A 22,648-nucleotide genomic window follows, 5' to 3' on the forward strand; every position below is an offset into this window, starting at 1 on the left:
TGTATGCTTTATTCTTTGCTATTATAATTTCCGTTAACAGTCAGCTTCAGTTTTAGTCTTAAATGTAACTGAGAAAATACAGTTTGTATGTGGGTGGGGAGGGGTGGTTATCTTATCTGATGACAGGCCAAAGCCACATAATACACGTTGCATTTAATGTCACATGTTTCTTGAGGGCCCGTATGTGCCCAGCCTTGTCCTAGATGATGGAGATACAAAGACGACAACGTTCTGGCCCCACAGCTCAGTCCTCTGGGTGCTTGGAAAAAGGTAGAGGAGACCTCAGTTAATTGTAGTAAACAGGTAGTGGAGTACAGCTGTGGTATTGAAAAATGGTCCTCGCAGAGAAGGCGAGCATTTAAGGATGAAGAGTGGTTGACAGGCAGACTGTTGGAGGGATTCCCACCGGACTGCGGAATGAGGGTGCATCCTGTGCAAAGGCACATCCAGGTTTCCAACAGTGCTTCTTTGTGTCGGTTTTTCCTGCGGTACCTTTGGGGATATTGTTTAGAAATTGAATATTTGAGAATAAAATTAACTCAAAAGAATAAGTACACAAGCATACCTGAGAACATATATATTTTTTTAAAGAAAAATTTCTTTTAAAATTGCCATATTTCCTTTTTTTCTTAGTTTAACAAATTTCTTATTACACTCTATTTTTAAACTGTGGTATTAACTGAACTTCATACAGAGAACTTCATACAGAAGTGTAAGAGGATGAGAATTGTGGGAGCCCGTCCCCACCCCCAGCTTCAACAGCCGTTGGTGTAAAGCTGTTGAGAGTCTTGTCTCATGTGTTCCCCTACCACACACTTATCCCCTTACTGATTTTTCAACAATCTCATTTCTGCCCTTTTATCTGTAAATATTTCCATATGTATTGCTAAAAGGTAAAGGCTCTTTAATAAATTAGACTTTTTATCTTGGGATAATTGTAAATTCACATGCAATGGTAAGAAATAATACAGTGAGATCCTGCGTAATCTTTACTCAGTTCCCCTCAGTGGTAGCATCTCACAAAACCATAGCACAGTAGCACAATGGGGATATTGACGTGCGGACAGGCAAGTCACGGAACATTTTCATCATCACCAGGATCCTTCATGGTGCCTTTTTATAGACACACCCACCACCCCGACATAACTCCTGACAACTACCAGTCTGTTCTCCATTTCTATAATTTTGTCATTTCAAGAATGTTCTGTACATGTAGTCATGTAGTCATACAATATGTAACCTTTTAGTCTTTGGCTCAGCATAATTCTTTCTAGGTTCATCTAGTTGTTTGCTTGTATCCATAGTTTGTTCCTTTTTATTACTGAGTAGTATTCCTTGGTATGGATGTACCACATGAAGGTTCTTTAAAACCATCCTCCACTTAACTCCTCCCTTTTCCTCCTCCTGTTCTCTCCCTCTCTCTTCACAGCAATGCCAAGTGAGTATCACTGTGTGAAACTGAGAAGCGATTGCTCAAAACCCTCCCTGCAATGGTACACCCGAGCTCAAAACAAGATGAGAAGACCCAGCTTGTTGTTAAAAGACATTTTAAAGTAAGTACAAGCCCTTGGGCCATAAGATCCCCCTGATTTGAGTCAACTGTGTAGAATTAAGAATAGAATACAGTGAGAGCCTTAATAATGACTCTTGTACTTGATCACACTTGGGCAAAGGATCATTTAAAGGCACATCAGTGAGATTCAAGGCACAGATGCCCTGAGTTTATGCATCAAGCTGTACTCAGTAAGAGTACAGTGCCCAGCCAGGGGGCCCCTCGGGCTCTGTACCCAAGCGTGGAGGCCCAGGAGGGCAGCTCTGATGGTGCACAGCTCTTCCTGCTGTTATTTAATGAAAGAGGGCTTTTTCCCTTAGCTATTTTCAGTTAATCTAAAATATGATTAATTAAAGGCCCCTAAAGGCATTTGAATCACATTAAATATTGAATACTAAAAAGGATGACAGGTGTCTCAGCCAGGTCACCTGTTTATGCTAATAAGTGGTAGAATAGTTAAAGGGGGAACTTGTCAGTTTTATTTGGTATCAGCTGAACCACGTTGAAAATTACCCCTTTCATGACTATATACAGAAATGTTACCCTGAAATCCAGTTTCCCTTCTCTCTTTACTAATGTATGAGGTGTAGATTAAAAATGGTGTGAAAAGGAAACATACATTCTTAAACACATCATTTTTCATCTCCTCTTAGTCATCAGCCAGTGTTTACTGATGTCTACACAGGCCTGGCACTGTGTTGGGTACTGGCTACATGGCCACAAACAGAACAGACCTGCCCCCCACACTTCTTACAGTGCAGACAAGACAGACTCGTGACCAGGAGTGGGATCAGTGCTATACACACTGGGCCTGCTTTCAATACCATTTTTCCTTCATTTAAAAAAAAACAAATCAAAATAGGGGAATTATTACATACACTGAATGTAATACTTTTTCAGGGGGCTGAAGAGAGGAATAAATAATACTATATTCACAAGATTAAAAATTTGATAGATATTAAAGGTACTCAATAAAAGACCTCCTCTCTGCTCCACACATTTTCTCTTCCCAGTTACAGATAACCAATACTTCCAGTCTTCTATATGTAAGAAATACTGTGTGTGTGTATCCATTCCTCCCTCCAGCCCCACTCTGCCCTGCTGCTTTTTTACACAAATGGTAGCATCCTATTCACTTAACGTTGTGCTTGTCCAGGTTCACATGGGGAGACTATTACAATGAGAATTAAAAAGTGTTGAAAATAACTTCCTAGCAATACTTTCTTGTACCAGAATCCTCAAATATTAAGAAATATTTAGAAAACTACCAGTCAACATGGTAGCATAGATGAACACAGCTAGCCTCCTCACACAACCACATCAAAATTACAATTAAAATACAGAACAACCATCACTTAGAACCATCAGAAATCTGGCTGAATGAAAATCTGACAACTACAGAATTAAAGAAACCACATCCATCCAGACTGGTAGGAGGTGCAGAGATGAGGAATGGGCTGGTCCCACAACCATGTGTGGTAGATAAAAATTTGGGAGGGATATCTTGGGAGCACCCTACACCAGGCCCCCCACCCTAGGGTTCCAGTGACAGGGAAATAAGTCCCCATAATTTCTGGTGGCAAAAACCAGTGGAGATTCATTTGGTGAAAGAAACTTCTACAGTCTCAAGCAGTTTCTCTTAAAGAACCCACACACGGATTAACCTACTCAGACTCATTCCCTCTGAGCTCCAGTACCAGGGTAGCAGCTTAAAAAGTACCAGTGGCAAAAGGGAGAAACTGAAGTGTCTAACATCAAGGTGAGAGCTGGGGGACAGCTTTCTCCCAGACACAAAGGAGGGCAGAGGCCATTGTTCCTTTCCTGAAACCTTCCCCAACAGCCACAGAGCCAGCAGGTGGGCACCACATCTAAGACTACATCAAACTGGCTAACATGGTTTCCTCCCAACACCCGCCCTGCTTGGAGATCCCATAAAACTTCCCTCATGGGGCTCAACCAAGCTGTTAACAGAGACTTTTCCATATGAATGGCTGGTTTTGGCTTATACTTCACGACATCCCGAACCCTCTCAAACAAGCAGTAGCCAGCCTCAGTGAGCCCCCAGCCCAGTACCTCTTGCTAAGTGGCCTCAGGCCCAGCAACTAGCAACAGCCAGCCTAGATTCACAGGTTGGCTTCACCTGGAAATCTCCAAGCCCAGCACAAGTAGCAGCCCTCTCAGACTGCTTTATAGCCCAGGCACAGTGGCTCTGGGCAAAACACAGGTTGGGGCTGACCTTGGCCTGCACCACCCAGGAAACATCAGGGCCAACACACCCAGTGGACAGCTACAGACCACATCAGAACACTATCACCCCAACCCTGTACAGCCGATCCTTCACTGAGGGCAGAAGTCTGTGGTCAGTGGTCACAGACAGTCCTTGCAGCTGACTGGTCTGGGTAAATGCCTCCCATTGACCTACCAACAGCAACTAAAGCTCAACTACAAGAGGAGGGAGTACTCAGCCCACACAAAGGGTGAACCTTGAGTACCCAGCTTGGTTGATAGGGGAGGCTGTGCCACTGGATCCTACAGGACACCCACTATATTAGGCCATGCTATCAAGACAGGGAGTCACAGAAGTTTTATCTAATACAAAGAAACAAACACAGGGAGGCTGCCAAAATGAGGAGACAAAACAATATGGTCCAAATGAAAGAACAGATCAAAACTCCAGAAAAAAAACTAAACAAAAGGAAGGTAAGCAATCTTTGAGATGCAGAGTTCAAAACACTGCTTATTAGGATGCTCAAGGAACTTAGTGAGGACCTCAACAGTGTAAAAAAGATCCAGTCAGAAACAAAGGATTCACTAATTAACATAAAGAACAATTTACAGGGAAACAACAGTAGAGTGAATGAAGCTGAGAATCAAAACAATGATTTGGAACATAAGGAAGCAAAAAACAACCAATCAGAAGAACAAGAAGAAAAAGAATCCAACAAAAACAAGGATAATATAACCAGAGTCTGTGACAACTTCAGGCATTCCAACAGTAGCATCATAGGGGTTCCAGAAAGAGAAGAGACAGAGTAAGAAATTGAAAAAATAATGAAAGAAAACTTCCCTAATTTGGTGAAGGAAAGAGACATGCAAGCCCAGAAAGCACAGAGAGTCCCAAACAAGATGGACGCAAAGAGGCCCACTCTAAGACACATCATAATTAAAATGCCAGAGGTTAAAGATAAAGAGAATCTTAAAAGCAGCAAGAACAAAGAAGTTAGTTACCTACAGCTGAGTTCCCATAAGACTGTCAGCTGATTTCTCAAAAGAAACTTTGCAAGCTAGAAAGGATTGGCAAGAATTATTCAAAATCATGAAAAGCAGGGACCTACAGCCAAGATTGCTCTACCCAGCAAAGCTGTCATTTAGAATCAAAGGGCAGTTAAAGATTCTCAGACAAGAAAAAAACTAAAAGTGTTCATCATCACCAAACCATTATTGTATGAAATGTTAAAGGGATTATTTAAGAAAATAAGATCAAAACTATGAAAACCATTAAAATGGCAATAAATACATATCTATCAACAATTGAATCTAAAAACCAAACTAAGCAAAAAAAAAGCAGAGACAGAATCATGGATATGGAGAAGGTTTTGATGGTTGCCAGGTGGGAACAGTGTCAGGGTATGGGTGAAGAGATGAGGGGACTAAGGAGTACAAACAGGTAGTTACAGAATAAACAGGTAGTTTATTAGTAGTTACAGTACAAACAGGTAGTTACAGTACAGGAAATGGAGTAGTCAAAGAACTTATACCCATGACCCCTGGAGACAAATAATGGTGTGGGAATTGCCTGAGGGAGTGGGAGGTGTTGGGTAGGGGGATAAAGGGGGCAAAATTGAGACAACTGTAATAGCATAATCAATAAAATATAAGTTTTTAAAAAATGCAAGAAGGAAAAAATATTTAGCATCTAGTGTGTACAGTGTACTATGCTAGATGCTGTATTTTTAAAACTGCCCCTTTCTTTAAAAAATAGGTTATTTTTCCCCTTAAGGTTATTCCTTAACTTTTCAAACACAAATTCTTTAAAGCAGTGGTTCTTAAACATTGGTTTAATTTTTTTTAACTTTTAGTTTGTTAGTATTACTTGGGGAGTTTATTAAAAATGAGATTTCTAGAACCATAATGAGGCCTCATTCTTCTCTCCAAATCTTGTGTGTATGTGTTTGCCCATGTGTATTTTAAACTATATAATAGTGTGACTGTATCAGATGCTTAAAGCAATGTTTTAGATGGTCTTAAGGGTGACTGGTGGCACTGTCTCCCCACAGTCAGCCTCATTTTTGGGTAGAATTCTTAGAGAAATAATGAGATTGTTTAAGGACTCACTCACTCTTTTCCTCCATTTTTTTATTGTGGTAAATAAAATACTCATACTATACAATTTACTATCTTAACCGTTTCTTTTTTTTGCAATCATCTCAATTTTTATTTTTTAAGTATTTTTATTGATTATGCTATCACAGTTTCCCCAATTTTCCCCCTTTATCTTCCCTCCCCCCTGCCCCGCAACCACCCTTCAGCATTCCCTCCCCAGTTCATGTCCATGGGTTGTACGTATAAGTTCTTTGAGTCCTCTGTTTCCTACACCATTTTTATCTCTCCTCATCTATTTTATGCCTACTAATTATGCTTCTTCTTCCCTGTACCTTTCCCCTGATTTCGCCCTTCCCGTCCCCGCTGAAATCCCTCCATGTGATCTCCATTTCTGTGATTTGTTCCTGTTCCAGTTGTTTGCTTAGTTTTTGTTCTTGTTTTTTAGGTTCAGTTGATAGTTGTGAGTTTCTTGTCATTTTACTTGTCATATTTTTGACCTTCTTTCTCTTAGATAAGTCCCTCTAACAGTTCATATAATAATGGCTTGGTGATGATGAACTCCTTGAACTTGACCTTATCTGGGAAGCACTTTGTCTGCCCTTCCATTCTAAATGAAAGCTTTGCTGGATAGATCAATCTTGGATGGTGGTCATTGCCTTTCATGACTTCGAGTACTTCTTTCCAGCCCCTTTTCGCCTGTAAGGTTTCTTTTGAGAAATCAGCTCATAGTCTTATGGGCAATCCTTTGTAGGTAACTGTCTCCTTTCCTCTTCCTTCTTTTAGAATTCTCTCTTTATATTTAATCTGGAGTAACTTAATGATGATGTGCCTTGGTGTGTTTCTTTGGGTCCAATTTTTTGGGGACTCTCTGGGTTTCCTGGACTTCCTGGATGTCTATTTCCTTTGCCAGATTGGGAGCATTTTCTTTCATTACTTGTTCAAATAAGTTTTCAATTTCTTGCTGTTGTTCTTGTCCTTCGACACCTCTATGATTCAGATATTGGAACATTTCCGATTGTCCCAGAGGTTTGTCAGACTCTCTTCACTTTTTTGAATTCTTGTTTCTTCATTTTATTCTGGTTGTATGTTTATTTTTTTCTTTTGTCCCAAATCGTTGCTTTGACTCCTCATTTTCTTCCTGTCGCTGTTGGTTCCCTGAATATTTTGCTTTATTTCACTTTGGGTATCCTTCATTTATTTTTTCATTTTTTGACCAAGTTCGATCAGTTGTGTGAGCATTTTGATTACCAGGCCCTTAAACTCTCCATCAGATAGGTTGGCTATCTCCTCATCGCTTAGCTCTCTTTCTGAGGTTTTGCTCTGTTCTTTCATTTGGGCCTTATTTCTTTGTCTCATGCACCTGATAAGCTATAAGGGGGCGTGGCCTTTGGTGTTCACCAGGGCAGGGCAACCCTCTACGCTGCCTGTCAGGGAGGGGCCAGAGAGGGAACAGTGCAGCTCCCCTGCTCTTCTCTAGCACACTTTCCAATGGACTATGAAACTGGGAGTTTCTCCCACTGCAGTGAGGCCATAGTCCACAGTCAGCCCTGAGTTTCAGTTCACCTTCAGCCAGCCCTGCTCACATGGCCTGCCACCTCCCCACAGTTCTTCTGAGTCAACTGGTGCAGTCTGCTGCCTTACTGGTCTGGTTGTTCTGGTTGATTTTTTCTTTAATTCCTTGGTTGTCAAGAGTTTCATGTGGTTTGATTTTCTAGCCCTTTTGGTTGTTTATTGATTTTATATTGGTTGTTATGCTCCTTTTCTTTGTTCGAGGAAGCGAAGGGTTTCTAACCACACCTCCATCTTGACCAGAACCTGATTATCTCTTGACCATTTCTAAGAGAACAATTTGGCAATGTTAAGTACTTTCACATTGTTGCACAACCATCACACCACTCAGCTCCAGACCTTGCAAAACAGAAGGTCTGCACCCATTCAACACTAACTCCCCATTCCTGTCCCCCCGCCCCTGGCAACCATCAGTCTGCTTCTGTGTCTGCAGTTCTGACTACTCTGCCTCCTTCATATAAGTGGAATCATACAGTATTTGAAGGATTGACAGTATCTTAAAGCAGGAAAAATTTAAAGCTGAGATTGTGTAGTTCAAAAGCTATTACTTGCTTCTTTAAAGTCCAGTAAGCTGCATTCTGATTCAGATTTTATTAGGGTGCCTTGGTGGGGAAAGATTAAAAAAACTTTTTTTGTAATAAAGATGATCATAAATGACTAATTTATCTGCTCAGAAAATAAGAAGTTGTGCCTTCAGTTGACCACTGAGGTCAACTTTAAAGATGGTACTTTTATGCTGCATGACAGGCAAACTCAATTTGGGTTAGGTTTTCACTTATTTCACAGTTGCTCCTGATTATCACGTGACTGCATCATTCTACCTAATTGATTTTTTTCTAGGTGTATATTGCTTGTGTTTGGAGTGTGGATCCTTTATATCCTCAAGTTAAATTATACTACTGAAGAATGTGATATGAAAAAAATGCATTATGTGGACCCTGACCGCGTAAAGGTTAGATATTCTTCCATTGGTGTGGTTTAAATTAAAACGTTTCTGAGCATACATTTAAACAGTAATATCGTCTCTAAAGTATTATAAATAAATGTTCATGAAAGTTATAAACAGAGGGGAAACACTTAGTCTTAGCACTCTAAACCCAGAATCAGAGACAATCCACCCTAAAAAAAACCCATCCAGCTCAGCCAGCCGACTCTCAGTGTTCTTCCCCTTTACTGAAGCCGTGGGGTGGCGTGGGGGTGCGTTCCATCCCACACGCTCTCAGACACCTGCCCTGTAATTCGGAGGCCATGATGCTCTGAGTGCACATGTTCTTGAAGCAGAAGGGGAAGAATTTCTGTTAGCATCACCTGTCATTCCTGTGTTTCATTTTGCTTTGTAGTGATTTCGCATTGTATTTCATGATTTTTCCCTTAAATTTATATTTATTTTTCTAAATCAATTGACCTATTAAATGCTAATTTCACTGATTATTTGAGTGGTTAAATTATCCAATAACATTCAGCCTTGGATGAAAGAAGAAATGATTTTAAGTAAGGTAGCGTGGTAATAATGATAACCAAACACGTACGGGTGCTTCACATATATCTCATTCATTAATTGTCATGACTGGGAGGTTTCTCCGAATCCTCCTCGTTTTATAGATGATGGCCTAAGAGGTTAAGCTCTTGCCCAAGTTCACATCTACTTTAGTTAACTAATCTAGCTAATCTACTTTAGTGTGTACTGTGTAACTGTTCTAAAAGTGCTCTGATAATATAAATTCATTTAACCCTCTGACCAATCCTGGGGCTGTAGGACTGGGGGATGTATTAACCCCAGGTTAATACCTACATTCTATTATTACCTGCATACCTAATAACTACATCCTACTACATACCTATTATGAACCCCAGCTCACGGGTAAGGAAGTGGAGGGACAGGATATTATCACCTGTCCAAGGTTACCATACCTGGTAAGGGGTCAGGGCTCGGACCCAGCAGTGTGATTTCAGAGTCTGAGCTCCGGGTGACTCTGCTCTCTGCCTGGTGAGGGAGTGCCCACAGAGAAGCCAGAAGATGTGGGCAGTGTGATAACAGAAGAGAGCTTAAGTTTCTGACCTAGATTCAAGTGTAAATGTCACTTAATAACAATGAGACCTTAGGCAATTTACTTAATTGTCTTGAGACCCAGTGTTCTTAGCTGTGAAATATAGTTAACAGCATCTATGTAGTTGGATAGTCATCCAAGTTGAGTTAGATAGTGTCCACAAAGCTCCTCTTCTGATCCTGATTTTTATTCACGTTTCTGATTTTGTCTGTCTGTCCTAAGTGCCTCAAAGTTTTGGTGGCATAGACAGGTATAAACAAGTAAGTAAAAAGAGTGTATCTAATAAGTGCACAGGCTGGCCTATGCAGACCCTTGTGTCTCAGGGGACTTGCTGTCCCAGCTGCATCTGCCCTCACTTCACTGACTCAGTTCATCGGTGTTAGCACATCTGCTTTGCTGGAGCAGGGTGTGTCCAGTAGCCTCTGCTCAGGCTTTCTCTGTCCTCCTGATGTGGTGGCCTTGCAGACATCCCCAAGGCCCTCCCCAGCGCTCTTGGATAAAGTTTTCAGACATCCTATCTCTTTTTTGTCTCCTGTGAACTCTTCCCTTTATTCCTTTGCTGCACTCCACATTCTCTATGCATCCTCTTGTGTACTGCCGACCACCTGATCAGCTGCAAAGATAATTGTTGAATGGGGGTTATCCGAGGAATGTGAGCTGTCTTGTGCAGGGTCGAGCACACCATTTCACAAGTACAGATTGGGGAAGAAGTGGTTTAGTAACACCCTGGGGAAAGTTAATTTTTTGGTTTTAGTGCCTGGCCAGTGCTATCTGCGTCAGTGTGTGCCATGGCTGCCTATTAATAGACCAGGGGTGGTTTGCTGGTCCCCACAGTGTTCAGATCAGTACTCTGAACATTATGACTGTCACTCTCTAAGGTTCCCCCAAGGAATCATTGTGACTTCTGAGAATGACCAGAGAAGAGACTCAAGATCATGTCCGTGAGGAAACTTTTAGGGAATGAGGACGTTTATGTAGCCTGAGGGAGAGAAGACCTGGTATAGGGTGTATAGCAGCTACTGTCAACAAGCCAAGGACTGCCCCATGCAAGGGTCACCCTGCCTAAGTGGCCTTAATGTCAGAGATGCAGACCAGTGGGTGGGAGCCAAGCTGAATGAAGGGTTTGATGTTCCAAGGCTTTCAAAGATGGAATAAACAGTCCACCTTTTTGACAAATCTCTGGAGGTCTTTAAGCAAAGCCAGGATAACTGTTTTGGGGGCTCTATAGGTAGAATTCAGGCCTCAGACAGTAGGTGGCTAGATCCTTTCTAGCCCTGAGCTTCTATGGTTCTCACAATTGACCGGTACCTGGCTACATTGTTTAGACTGGTGTCATAAGTTGGGGCTTTCCCTGTGCTGAAAGCGGGTACCTGGGCACCACTAGTCCCCAACTCAGTGACTTTCAAACTGATTTCAGTGGTACTTTGAAGCTTCTCTGAAACTCACCAGACTCCCTCTGGTATTATGATTTATGTAAGCATCTTGTTGCCCCCTCTAATGTCAGGGCCAAGGTTTATAAAAATACATATTTTCTGGACCCTGGCCAGGTAGCTCAGCTGGTTAGAGCATTGAGCCACCAGGGTTATATGGTGGCACCAAGGTTGTGCCACCAGGTTCAGTCCCTGCTCAGGGCACATACAAGAATCAACCCAGAAAAAGTTCAGCTATTGTTAATATAATGAGAACAGTTTGCATGACATCGATATAACCTGGCAGCCAAGGAAAGTGGCCTGGAATGTGCATCATGAACAGTGACAACTTCACTGTACTAGTCAGTGGGGCAGTAGACACCAGTGAGTGAGCATGTGCACTGTGTGGTCATCACATTCAAAATGACTGAGGGAGTAGAGCAATGAATCTTCATCAAATTTTATGTTAAGCTTGAACATTCCTACATGGAAACTATTCATATGATTCAGAAGGCTTTCAAGGATGATGCAGTGAGTGCAGCATAAATAAAAATTTGGCACAAAAGCTTCAAAGATGGTTCAGAATATGTTGAAAGTGATCCACATTCTGGGAGGCCTGCAACAAGCAGAACACCTGAGAATGTTGAATGCGTATGGGCTGCAATCCACAAAGATTCATGACTGACAGTGTAGGAACTAGAAGCTGATCTTGGGATTCCAAAACCTACTGTTTTGGACCTACCCTCTCCAGGCCAAACAATTAATAAGGAGTACAACCTTAATGTTCTTCATTGGTTGATAAATGCAATACGACAAAAATGGCTGCAGCTGTAGGCAACTGGTAATTGGCAGCTTCATCACAACAATGTACCTGCTCACACATCATATTTGGTGCAGAGATTTTTGGCAAAACATCAAATCACCCAGGTGACTCAGCCCTGATACTGCCCAGATTTGGTGCCTTGTGACTTCTGACTTTTCCCAAAACTAAAATCACGTCTGAAAGGGAAGAGACTTCTCACCATCTGTGAGATTCAGGAAAATACAACAGGGCAGCTGATGGTGATTCCAACAAAGGATTTTACAGTGCTTTGAACAGTGGAGGAGACACTGGGAGAATTGTGTGAGGTCCCAAGGTGCCTACTTTGAAGGGGACTGAAGCATCATTGTCCTGTATACACTGTTTCTTTAATCTTGCATCTTCTTCAGTAAATCTCTCTATTTTTCATATTACATGGCTGGATACTTTTTGGACTGACCTTGTAAATAAGTGGAACAGTAAATCGAGGCATCTCTCTCTGTCTCTCTCTTTCTCTCTCTCAAATTAGTAAATAATGAAAAAATTTAAATATGTAGTATCTGGAATTTCAAGAAAAGGATCATGATCTCAGGTTGCCCTTGTGTCTCACCCATTGCCCCAAATTCATGTCTCCTTACCCACCTTTTTTTTGAGGAATCAACAGTCAATTTTATTGGATTCAGACTAGGAATCCATGGGTCTCAAGGACCTCTGTGTATCTGTCAGTTTTCTTCTTCACATTCTTTTCAGCCTGTTTCTGCAGCCTCATGAGCTGCTTTTCCTTTTGGTAATGAATCTTGGCCTTCTCCTTCCTCATCTCCTCCATTGTGTCTGTGACTGCCAGCTTCATGAGCCAGGCATACTACACGGGCAGAATCTATGTAGGCATCAGACGCACAACCCTGAGAGCAGCAGGAACTGCCATTTGCTCTTTCTTGTTGTAGGGTGGCAGGAGCCCATCAAACACATTGAGGCTACCCAGGGCAGCCTGGCCCTGCTTGGTCTGGGGGGGCAACATGCCTCTCAGGGTCCACCAACAGATGTGGCTGGAGACTCAGAAATGGTAGGTACTTCAACTTGTTTCTGCAGAAATTGCCAGAAATGTTGATGCCCTCAGAGCACACGACCACCACCTTCCGGTCCTGCTTTGCCATGATGGCCGCCAGGCGCCCAGGAGATGGTGTCAGCCACTGGCACCCAGACCTGCCCCTCCGCTATCTTCTGCAGCTGCCTGGAAAAGCTCCTTACCTGCCTGCCTGCATCCAGACATGACCCACTCATTGAATATAGTTGAATCTAATGTGTTGCTTCTCAGATTCAAATTTCTTATTTCTCTTCATTACCTTTAGGAGAATATCCAGACTTCTGAGTCTGGCCTGTAGGGTTCTTCATGACTTGATTTCTAGCAGTCACTTCAGCCTCCCTCTGCCATCTCCACGACCCCAGCACTGCCTGTATCAGGTGCACCGAACCCCCTCACAGGTTGTCAGTTGAGCCTCTTTCTTCTTCCTCATTGTGGTTGTGATTTTCATTTCTCTGATAAGTAATAATGTTGAACATCTTTTCATATGCTCACTGTCCATTTGTATATCTTCTAGGAAGAAATCTCTATTCAAATTCTTTGTCCAATTTTTAATTGGGTTATTTGTCTTTTTATTATTGAGTTGTAAGAGTTCTCTACATATTTAGGGTACCAGTCCCATATCAGATATATGACTTGCAAGTATTTTCTCCCATTCTGTGGGTCGTCTTTTCTCCCTCTTCATTTTTAGCACAACCATTTCTAATTTTGATGAAGTCCAGCTTGTCTCTTTTTCCTTTTGTTCCTTGTGCTTTTGATGTCACACATAAGAAAACATTGTTTAATGCTATGTTTTCTTCTAAGAGTTTTATAGTTTTAGATCTTAAAGTTTAGTGCTTTATAGTGTGTGTCTTTGATACATTTTTGTGTTAGTTTTTTTTTAAATATTTTATTTATTTATTCTCAGAGAGAGGGGAAGGAAAGGAGAAAGAGAGAGAGAGAAACATCAGTGTGTGGTTGCCTCTCATGTGTCCCCCACTGGGAACTGGCCTGCAACCCAGGCATGTGCCCTGACTGGGAATCGAACCGCGATCGCATGGTTCGCAGGCCCGCGCTCAATCTGCTGAGCTACACCAGCCAGGGCCATGTGTTAGTTTTTATATATGGAGTGAGGTAGGGGTCTCACTTCATTCTTTTGCATGGGGCTCTCCAGTCATTCCAGCACCATTTTTTGAAGACCTTTCCCTGTGATGGCTGCATTCTTTCTTCTCTGCCTGGAGCCCTTCCCTTCCTTTGCCTCTCTGTTACCTTCCTGTTACATCAAATCTCAGCTTGGGGATTACCTTTTCTAGAGGCGTTTTCTGCTCATCCTTCTATCTGGCTTCTGCAAGCCCCTTCATACCTTAATCCTAACACTTGCCACTGGTATTTTGACTGTCTTCCTCATGGTCCAGCAAACAAGCCCTTGGGGAATAGGGATTGTGTGCTAACATTTTACATTAATGAAAATGTACTTATCTATGTTTATCTCCAGAGGAAAGGGGAGATATTACTTGAACTACAGTTTTATGTCTCATCTTTGATCTCCAAATTATACAGAAAATCTACAGCTTAATAACAGGAAGTTACTTTCAGTAATACAGATTAAGTTTAAAATTTCTTTGAGAAGTAGGCGATACCTCTTGTTTAACTGTCTATATCTATCAGAAAACAGTAGATAGAAAAAAGCTCCCCAATCACTTTCCCCCTAAAACATGGAATACGAGTCCTCCATTTAGGCTTATGGGGCCAGTTTTAAAGCCTAAATTTGCTGCTGGACCAACAACAGATTCTGACAGCCAACAGCGCCCTGCCCTGATTGGCTCCAGTGATGATTCCTGACCAGTCACTAACAATGGGGATGGGAGTACCTGATAGCCAGGGTCAGCCTCCCAAGCCCACTGGCCAGGTGGAGAAGGTGTGGACAAAACTGTGGTTCCCTACAAAGAAGGAGGGAAGTGGAGACCCAGGAGGCAGCCCACGGTAACTACCACATCAACCCAGTTCTGAAAGATTTCTAAAAGATTATTTTTTGCAATGATAAAAGTTCAGATAGTACAGAAATTAATAAAGTAGAAAGTTCCCTGTTATTTGTGGAGACAGGGGGAAGAATAAGGGGGCACACCTGTGTGTGACAGTCTCATTTCAGAAGTTAACAAAATAGAAAGTAAAACCATCCTACAACTATGGGGGAATTAGGGGTGTCTTTTAGTCTGTTACCTTGAGACTTTTTTTAGTGTAGCTTTTTAACATTGTTGACCCTGTCAGAATGCCACACTTTCCACAATGGTCCTCACGGGTTGTGATGCTTCATTTGAGGCAGAGGGAGTTGTGTGTACAGAAACAGGTGCCTCAGAGGGCCTTGCAAATTAGTGGGATGCAAGAGTTGGATATTGCTGAGGATTCGGGGTGAGAAATAGCAGAATATGAGACTGAAAATGAAGTAGGGCTAGAAGTGCAAGTCCTTGTATGCCACACTGAGCAGCTCCTAAATTTGATGGGTAGTTGTACATCATTAAAAGGAGAACAGAAACTCTCTCTCAAGTACCCAGAATAGGGGAAATATTCGAGGAAGCTGGTCGGGTGGTCATGGTATTCTCAGTGGCCATGAGATGATGTTCAGAATGAACTCTCCACAAAGAAAACCCCACCTGCCTCCAGGCTGGTGGTGGAGTGGGTCTGAAGCTTTTGGATAATGTGAATTATCGTGGATGTGTATTAGCAGAAGAGGGTCTCAAAGCCACAAGGCTGGGGTGCTGTTATCTTTGTTGATGACATTCAGCAACTTGTTAGTGGAACCCTACTGATTCTGTTGAACTCAAAGTGTTTGTGTTGCAATTGCCTGCAGTACTACAGAGATGTGTGGCCATGTTGGTTGAGGGTTTTGTATTTTTTATTTAAAATTATCCCTTAATGTGCTACTTGTTAAGAGACTAACAGTGGTCCCTGCAGGAATGCTCGGACACTTTGAAAGTATGGCTCACATGTGAAATTGCACTTACCCTCGTCAGCATCTCCCACTGCCTTCTCCTCTGGCAACCACCATACAGTTGGTAACACAAACACGTGATGGAGTACTGCTCAGCCATATAAAAGAAGGAAATCCTGCCTTTTGCAACAACATGGATGAATGTCAAGGGAATTGGGCTAAATGAAATAAATCAAACCGACAAAGACAAATCCGTATGATCTCACTTGTATGTGGGATATAAAATAAAAAGCAACATACTTCAATTTTTTTAAATACCCTTCCATGAAATTTCACACTGGTTTTCCATGGCAAATCGCCAGTCAGTGATGTTTGCAACTGCCACATGTCTGTTTATTCTCAGTTGTGGGCAGCCAGCAAGCTCAGCCTGGAAGACCTAAAAACTGAAGCGCTCATTCCCATGCCTTGATTTGAGAGATGTGGGAGTTCCTGTGTCTTTGAGAGTCACCAGCTCTGCTTCCCAGTGTGTCTTCCCTGTGAAATGTCATCCACACCCTTCCACATCCATCCTTGCTGCCTACCTTGGCTTCCAGCCTTGGAGCTGTCTGCAGCAGGGGGGAGGAAGTCCTTTCTCTCTTTATCACAGCCCTGCAAGGCGAGATCCCCCAGGCAGAGAAAGGCTGGGATTATACATCTTTGAAGGAATTAAAACAAAAGAAGAAAAAGAATTGCTGCAGCTTTAGGCATTTCTGGTGGCATTTGGAACATTTTCCCTACTGCGGTTGATTTATTGCACCTGCTGTGAATGAGGTCCAGGAGGGGTCACAGTCAGGGGCCGATTCTAAACTTGTGCTCTGCTCATAGTGTAGAAAATTAAGTTTGAAGCCTGAAATGGAACTCTGCCAAAGTGGAAATGGAATGAAATTTCACTCTTTCCAAATGAACCTTCTAAACAGAACATTTGGCAGCCCAGCAGCGTTGTGCATGGGTTTCCGGCTCGGTCACCTACCTCGCTTTACAGTCATGAGTCAGTCCCTGAGCTTCTCTAGGTCTCTCTTGGCACCTCTGAGATTCCATTTCTATCCTGGGAGATTTGTAAAGCTGGATGCTCGGGATGTCACTGTGTAGTGAAGAATTAGATCTTTGTTCCCTAAAAATTGCTGTTTCTAAGCTTCAGACCCAGAATCTAGGGACAGATGTGTTCAGTGGGCACAGCCCCTCTGCCCTGCCCCCGCCAACCAGGCATTAAGGGCTTGCTGGGTGGCAGGTTAGGTCAGGAACCGGCCCTCAGTTCTGGGGCTGCTCAGGTCATGACCGGTTCCTCGCTGGGCTTTCTCACCGATTCTTCCTGAAGATGCCAATTTGTATTCAGACAACTGTTGTTGTCTGGGATGTTTGTGTGCTCTCTGTCTGTAGAGGCTGTGTGTGGCTTTGGAGTTTGGGAAGTAATCATTAGTGCAAGTTAGCTTGGCAGCTCTGCCTTTACTAGTTATGCTACCTGGGAAGTGAACCCACAGAGTGATGATATTGATGAAAGTCTCTCAAGGTGTCATAGGCACCGAGACACCTTGACATAGGAACTGAGGCAGTGATTATGCATAGTGTCTACAGCATTGTCTGAGGCTGAAAGACTATCAGTTTCCCTTGTCAGAACCAGGGTCAGAGCCTCAAGATGTAAACAGCGTGATCTTTCCAGGTAGAGATAAATTTTCAAAGCTATAATTTGTTTAAAAGGAGGGGGTTCTGTTATAATAAGACAGGTATGTTTCTACAAGAAAATATATTATAGTAGCTGCACACAGAAGTATGGCGGCAGCCAGGCCGCGGAGTGCAGAGCTGTGGGGCCGCCGTGGGTGGGTGGCCATGGAGGATATGTTCAAGGTGGGGCAGCGTGGCTCCACCAGCCACCCCTGGAACAGGGAAATCTAAGGCGGAGAGAATACTTGACCAGCAGGTTCCCTGAAGAGAGGAAAGCTGAAAACATTGTCCAAGGAAGATTTTATTAAGTTTGCCAAGAAGTAGATGATGCTAATACAGAAAGATAAAACAAGATGTATAGATACTGGATTGAAAATATTCTTCACCCCACTACCATTTAATCACTACTATTTAACTGGATCTGCTTGCCAGCAAATCCAGTAAAATCTTAGTGTATTGGAATCTATTATTGTTTAACATTCTAACCATTTGCCTCTGATTTTTTTATTATCTCACATCTTGAAACTGCAATTACCTTTGAATTATTAAAATAAAGTCAGAGAGGAGGATTTTTTAAAAGATTTTACTTTCTTATTTTGAGAGAAAGGGGAAGGGGGAGAGAAAAATCAATGTGTGGTTGCCTCTCACATGCCCCCCCCACCAGGGACTGGGCCTGCCACCCAGGCTTATGCCCTGCCTGGGAATCGAACCAGAGACCCTTTGGTTCACAGGCACTCAATCCAATGAGCTACACCAGCCAGTGAAGGAGGGTTTTTAAAAAAAATGACTTGTTAAAATTAGGCACATTTTAGATTAAAGACTTAAACATTAGAATCCAAACCATAAAAATTCTGCAAGAAAATAGAGGCAGAGGCAGTAAACTTTCCAGCATTGCTCTTAGTGGGGTTTTTGGATATGTCACTTTGGGAAAGGGAAACAAAAGAAAAACAAACACATGGGACCACGTCAAACTAAAACATTTTTGCACAGCAAAGGAAACCAGCAACAAAACTAAAAGATCCTGTCAAGTGAGAAGATATTCACCAGTGATATATCCAATAAGAGGTTTATATTCAAAAAATAATAAGGAATTCATACAACTTAGCACCAAAAAGACAAACAATCCAATTAAAACATGGGCGGAGGCCCTGAACAGACGTTTCTCCAAAGAGGACACCCATATGCTCAGCATCACTAACCATCAGGGGAACGCAAATCGAAACCACATCGAGACACCACCTCACACTGTCCAAACAGATGTCAGCAATAAACAGGTGCCGGCGAGGATGTGGAGGAAAGCGGACCCGTGTGCACTCACTGTCGGTGGGGATGTAAACTGGCGCAGCTACTATGGAAAACAGTGTGGAGGTTCCTCAAGAAATTAAAAGCAGAACTACCATATGACCCAGCAATCTCACTTCTGGGTATTTATCCAGAGCAATTCAAAACACTGATTCAGCATACTCTGGTTTCTCTTCAGATCGCATAAATCTTTCGCCTTTTACAAAATAGTGATTCAGAAAGATATATGCATCTCTAGGTTTTATTGCAGTATTATTACAATAACCAAGATATGGAAGCAACCTCAGTGTCCATGGATAGACGACTGGTTGAAGAAGAATATTCCTCGGCCATAGAAAGATTTAAATCTTGCCATCTGTGACAACGTGAGTGGTCCTAGAGGGTATTGTGCTAAGTGAAATAAGTCAGACAGAGAAAGACAAATACCATATGATTTTACTTATATGTGAAATCTAAAAAACAAAATAAGTAAATAAACAAAACAGAAACAAACTCATGGTTACAGAAAACAAATTGACCTTTGCCAGATGGGAAGAGAGTTGGGAGCTGGTAAAAAAGGTGAAGGGATTAAGAAGTATAAGTTGGCAGTTATAAAAATAGTCATAGAGGTCCTGGCTGGTGTTGCTCAGTGGATTGAGTGCCTACCTGCAAACCAAGGGTTGCAGGTTAGATTCCCAGTCAGGACACATGCCTGGGTTGCGGGCCAGGTCCCCAGTAGGGAGTGTGTGAGAGGCAACCACACATTGATGTTTCTCTCCTTCTGTCTTTCCCTTCCCTTCTCGCTAAAAATAAATAAATAAAATATTTTTAAATGGTCACAGATAAATAAGTACAGCATAGGGCATATAGTCAATAATATTGTAATAACTATGTATGCTGTTAGATGGGTACCAGACTTACTGGGGTGGTCACTTACTAAGTTATGTAAATGTCAATCACTATGTTTTACAGCGGAAATTAATATAATATTGTATGCCAAGTATAATTGAAAAATAAGAAATACAAAAAACGTGTTGTACAAAAACCTGACAATTAAAAATAACAAGCCTGAGAAAAAACATAGTTGGGGCAAACATTTAAAACTATTACAACAATAATAATCCTCATAGTTGTGCTGATGCAGTTCAAAAGACATGCTCAATCCTAAAAATATGCCAGTAAATTTAGAACCATGCACACGCGTGCACTTGCTGGTGCTCACATGCTCGTGAAGGTAGCTTGGTGGCAGGAAGTGTAAGGGAGGACCAGGGCTGCTGGGTGCAGAGATAAGGACAAAAGGCACAGTGATGGGGGTGAATTTTCTGCCAGTCGGTTGGTTCTAAGGCAGCATTTGACCAGACTAAGCCAAGAGGGAGACTGGGGCAGATGGGCATTTGTACCATGTTCTTCTGTGAGTCACTGTGCACAGCAGGGCTGGTGTACTTGGCATTCAGTAGTTCCTTGTTGATGCAAAATGTTAATGTACAGGGGAAATTGGGTAGGAAACCAAGGCAACTTCTGTGTTGACACATCATTCCCTGATTAGACTTCAAGTGATCTGCGTTTTAGACTATGTGAAGGTCATTGCCCCAACTGATAAATAAGCCTTGTTTCTCATCCCACTAGATTGGAAGCTGAAATATGAAAAAAATGTTTACTTGTGGTAAGAAACACACAATATAAAAGTTACCATCTTAACCGTTTTTAAGCCTTAAGTATATTCATTGTGAAACAGATACCTAGAACTTTTTTATCTTACAAAACTGAAACTCTACCCATGACACAAGTACTTCCCATTTTCTCCTCCACTCAGTCCCTGGTAACCACCATTCTACTTTCTATTTCTGTACATTTGAATACTGTTGATACCCTATATGAATGGAATCCTACAGTATTTGTATTTTTGTGACTGGCTTGTTTTCGTTTCTTTTGTATTGTATTTTTTTTCCATTACCATGTAGTCCTCTTACACTGCCCTCCCCCCTCCAACCCTCTGCAATCACCACATGTGACTGGCTTATTTCACTTAGTGTAATGTCCCGAAGGTGCGTCCATGTTGTAGAATTTTATGAAACATGAAATCTTAAAACCTCAAAATATATCTCCTATTCCCCAATTGTTTTTGAACAAGGTTAGGCTGGAGATGGTACAAGGTGGAGGTCCTTTCTGCTTTACTAATATAATGAAAAAAAAAAAGTTCCGGTTCAGGCTGCCTCCTTGCCATGTGATTCTCCCAGGTTTTTTCTTCAAATTTCTAGCATAGATTAACTCTTAAGATCAGATGATCTGTGGTAAAAAAGAATCCAAAGGGGAGCTACGTCAGACACCTTACAATGCCTGATATGTTTCTGATGCTCGGGAGTGTGTTAAACTCCGATTGGCATGATCTCATTCCAGAGAGCTCAGAAATACGCTCAGCAAGTCTTGCAAAAGGAATGCCGACCCAAGTTCGCCAAGAAGTCCATGGCACGGTTGTTCGGGCACAGGTACAGCGTGGACTTGCCACCTTTCGTGAAGAAAACCCCTGAAGTGAACGAGGCCGAGTACAAGTACGACCCTCCTTTTGGATTCCGGAAATTCTCCGGGAAAGTCCAGGACCTCTTGGAAGTGCTGCCTGAGCACGACTTTCCCGAGCACTTGAAAGCCAGGAGTTGCAGGCGCTGTGTGGTTGTCGGAAGCGGCGGAATACTCCGAGGACTAGAGCTGGGCCACGCCCTCAACCAGTTCGACGTGGTGATAAGGTACCTTAGTTTCCAACCAGCCCTTCTCCTCCAGAGTTGAGTTCACGGCTGTTGGTCCGTGCGGCACCAGGCACCGTGAGGACACGGCTGTTGGTCCGTGCGGCACCAGGCACCGTGAGGACAGGGCAGCACAGTATGTCCCTGCCATCAGGGAGTTAACTGCGTAAGAAATTGAAACAAAAACATGAAATGATTATTAGATGTTCCAAAGTGCTGAATAGACCCCAGTTTGGCAAAACGCTTTCAGAAGAGGTGAGGTTTGGAAGGATGGGTCGATTCAGATCAGCCAGCAGAGGAGGAAGGCTGCGCCATGCAGGCGGGGAGGAGGATGGGGGAGACCGAGTCAGTGGGATGCCTGGCCTCTGGGAGCGGGCTCGGTGCGGGGGTCCTGGACGGTGGGGGGCTTGCGGTACGGACGGCAGGGGAGTTTTTATGCATCCAACGGGCCATCAGACGATCAGCCGAGATTCTTCTCAGTTTAGCTAGCTATAAATTTTTCTGATTATAAAAGTAAAATGTTTATTCTTGAAGATTAAAAATAGAGGAAAATAGAAGAAAGAAAATATCACTCAGTGTAAATAACCAAGCACTATTAATTTGCTGTATTTTTTTCACGTTTGTTCTATATACATACTAATGAGTACATTTATATTCTTATGGAATATTTTTCTCTTTTAACTTAATAGTGTAATAGTTTCTGAAGCCATTAAATGTCTTTGGGAAACTGACTTTACTGAGTGTTTAATATTCCTCTAAATGAGTGTATCATAAGTTATTCAGCCATTCTCCAATTGCAGGACATTTAGAATGTTTCCAGTTCTTTGTTTTTGTAAAAATGCATCACACATTCCCATACATATGTCTTTATGTACATCCCTGATTATTTCCTTGGAAGTAATTCCAAGAATTCCTAGAATTGTTGGCCTAAAGATATTTGAATGCTTTTAAGGCTCTTAATTTATTTTAGTAAATTGTCCCTATCTTAAGGGTGTGCAGAACTGGGAGCATGATGAAAGGTAGGCGCTCATTAAATTTGTCGGAGTAGGGTGTGGATTTGATTGAAGGCAGGAGAAAATAGGGATGGGAGCCTGGGTTTAGAGGTGGCGATAAGGGCCCCAAGGCCCCCCAGTGTGCGGGCCCGACATGAGACAGAGAATGGAGAAATAGAGGCTAAAGCACAAATATGAGAGACATACTGGAACAGTAAGTTACAGGACTTTCTGACAGTTTGATAATTAC

General features: G+C 42.3%; 1 protein-coding gene and 1 pseudogene across 5 annotated transcripts in view; one reads left to right on the forward strand and one right to left on the reverse strand.

The window, feature by feature from the left end:
* ST3GAL5 (ST3 beta-galactoside alpha-2,3-sialyltransferase 5) overlaps nt 1–22,648 on the forward strand; it is a 50,626-nt gene that overhangs the window by 18,707 nt on the left and 9,271 nt on the right. For 2 of the 5 annotated variants that reach the window (XM_037159712.2, XM_037159714.2), the window contains 3 exons: nt 1,430–1,553; nt 8,285–8,396; nt 21,066–21,409. In XM_037159712.2, the coding sequence (XP_037015607.2) occupies nt 1,430–1,553; nt 8,285–8,396; nt 21,066–21,409 (580 nt within the window). The remainder of the gene's footprint in view (nt 1–1,429; nt 1,554–8,284; nt 8,397–21,065; nt 21,410–22,648) is intronic. The other 3 variants (XM_037159715.2, XM_037159716.2, XM_037159717.2) reach the window with 2 other exon arrangements.
* LOC119059862 (60S ribosomal protein L13a-like) lies at nt 12,380–15,774 on the reverse strand (annotated as a pseudogene).

Source organism: Artibeus jamaicensis, unplaced genomic scaffold (assembly GCF_021234435.1).
Source record: "Artibeus jamaicensis isolate MK-2021 breed Jamaican fruit bat unplaced genomic scaffold, CSHL_Jam_final contig_384, whole genome shotgun sequence".
In the NCBI taxonomy this organism is placed as follows: Eukaryota; Metazoa; Chordata; class Mammalia; order Chiroptera; family Phyllostomidae; genus Artibeus; species Artibeus jamaicensis.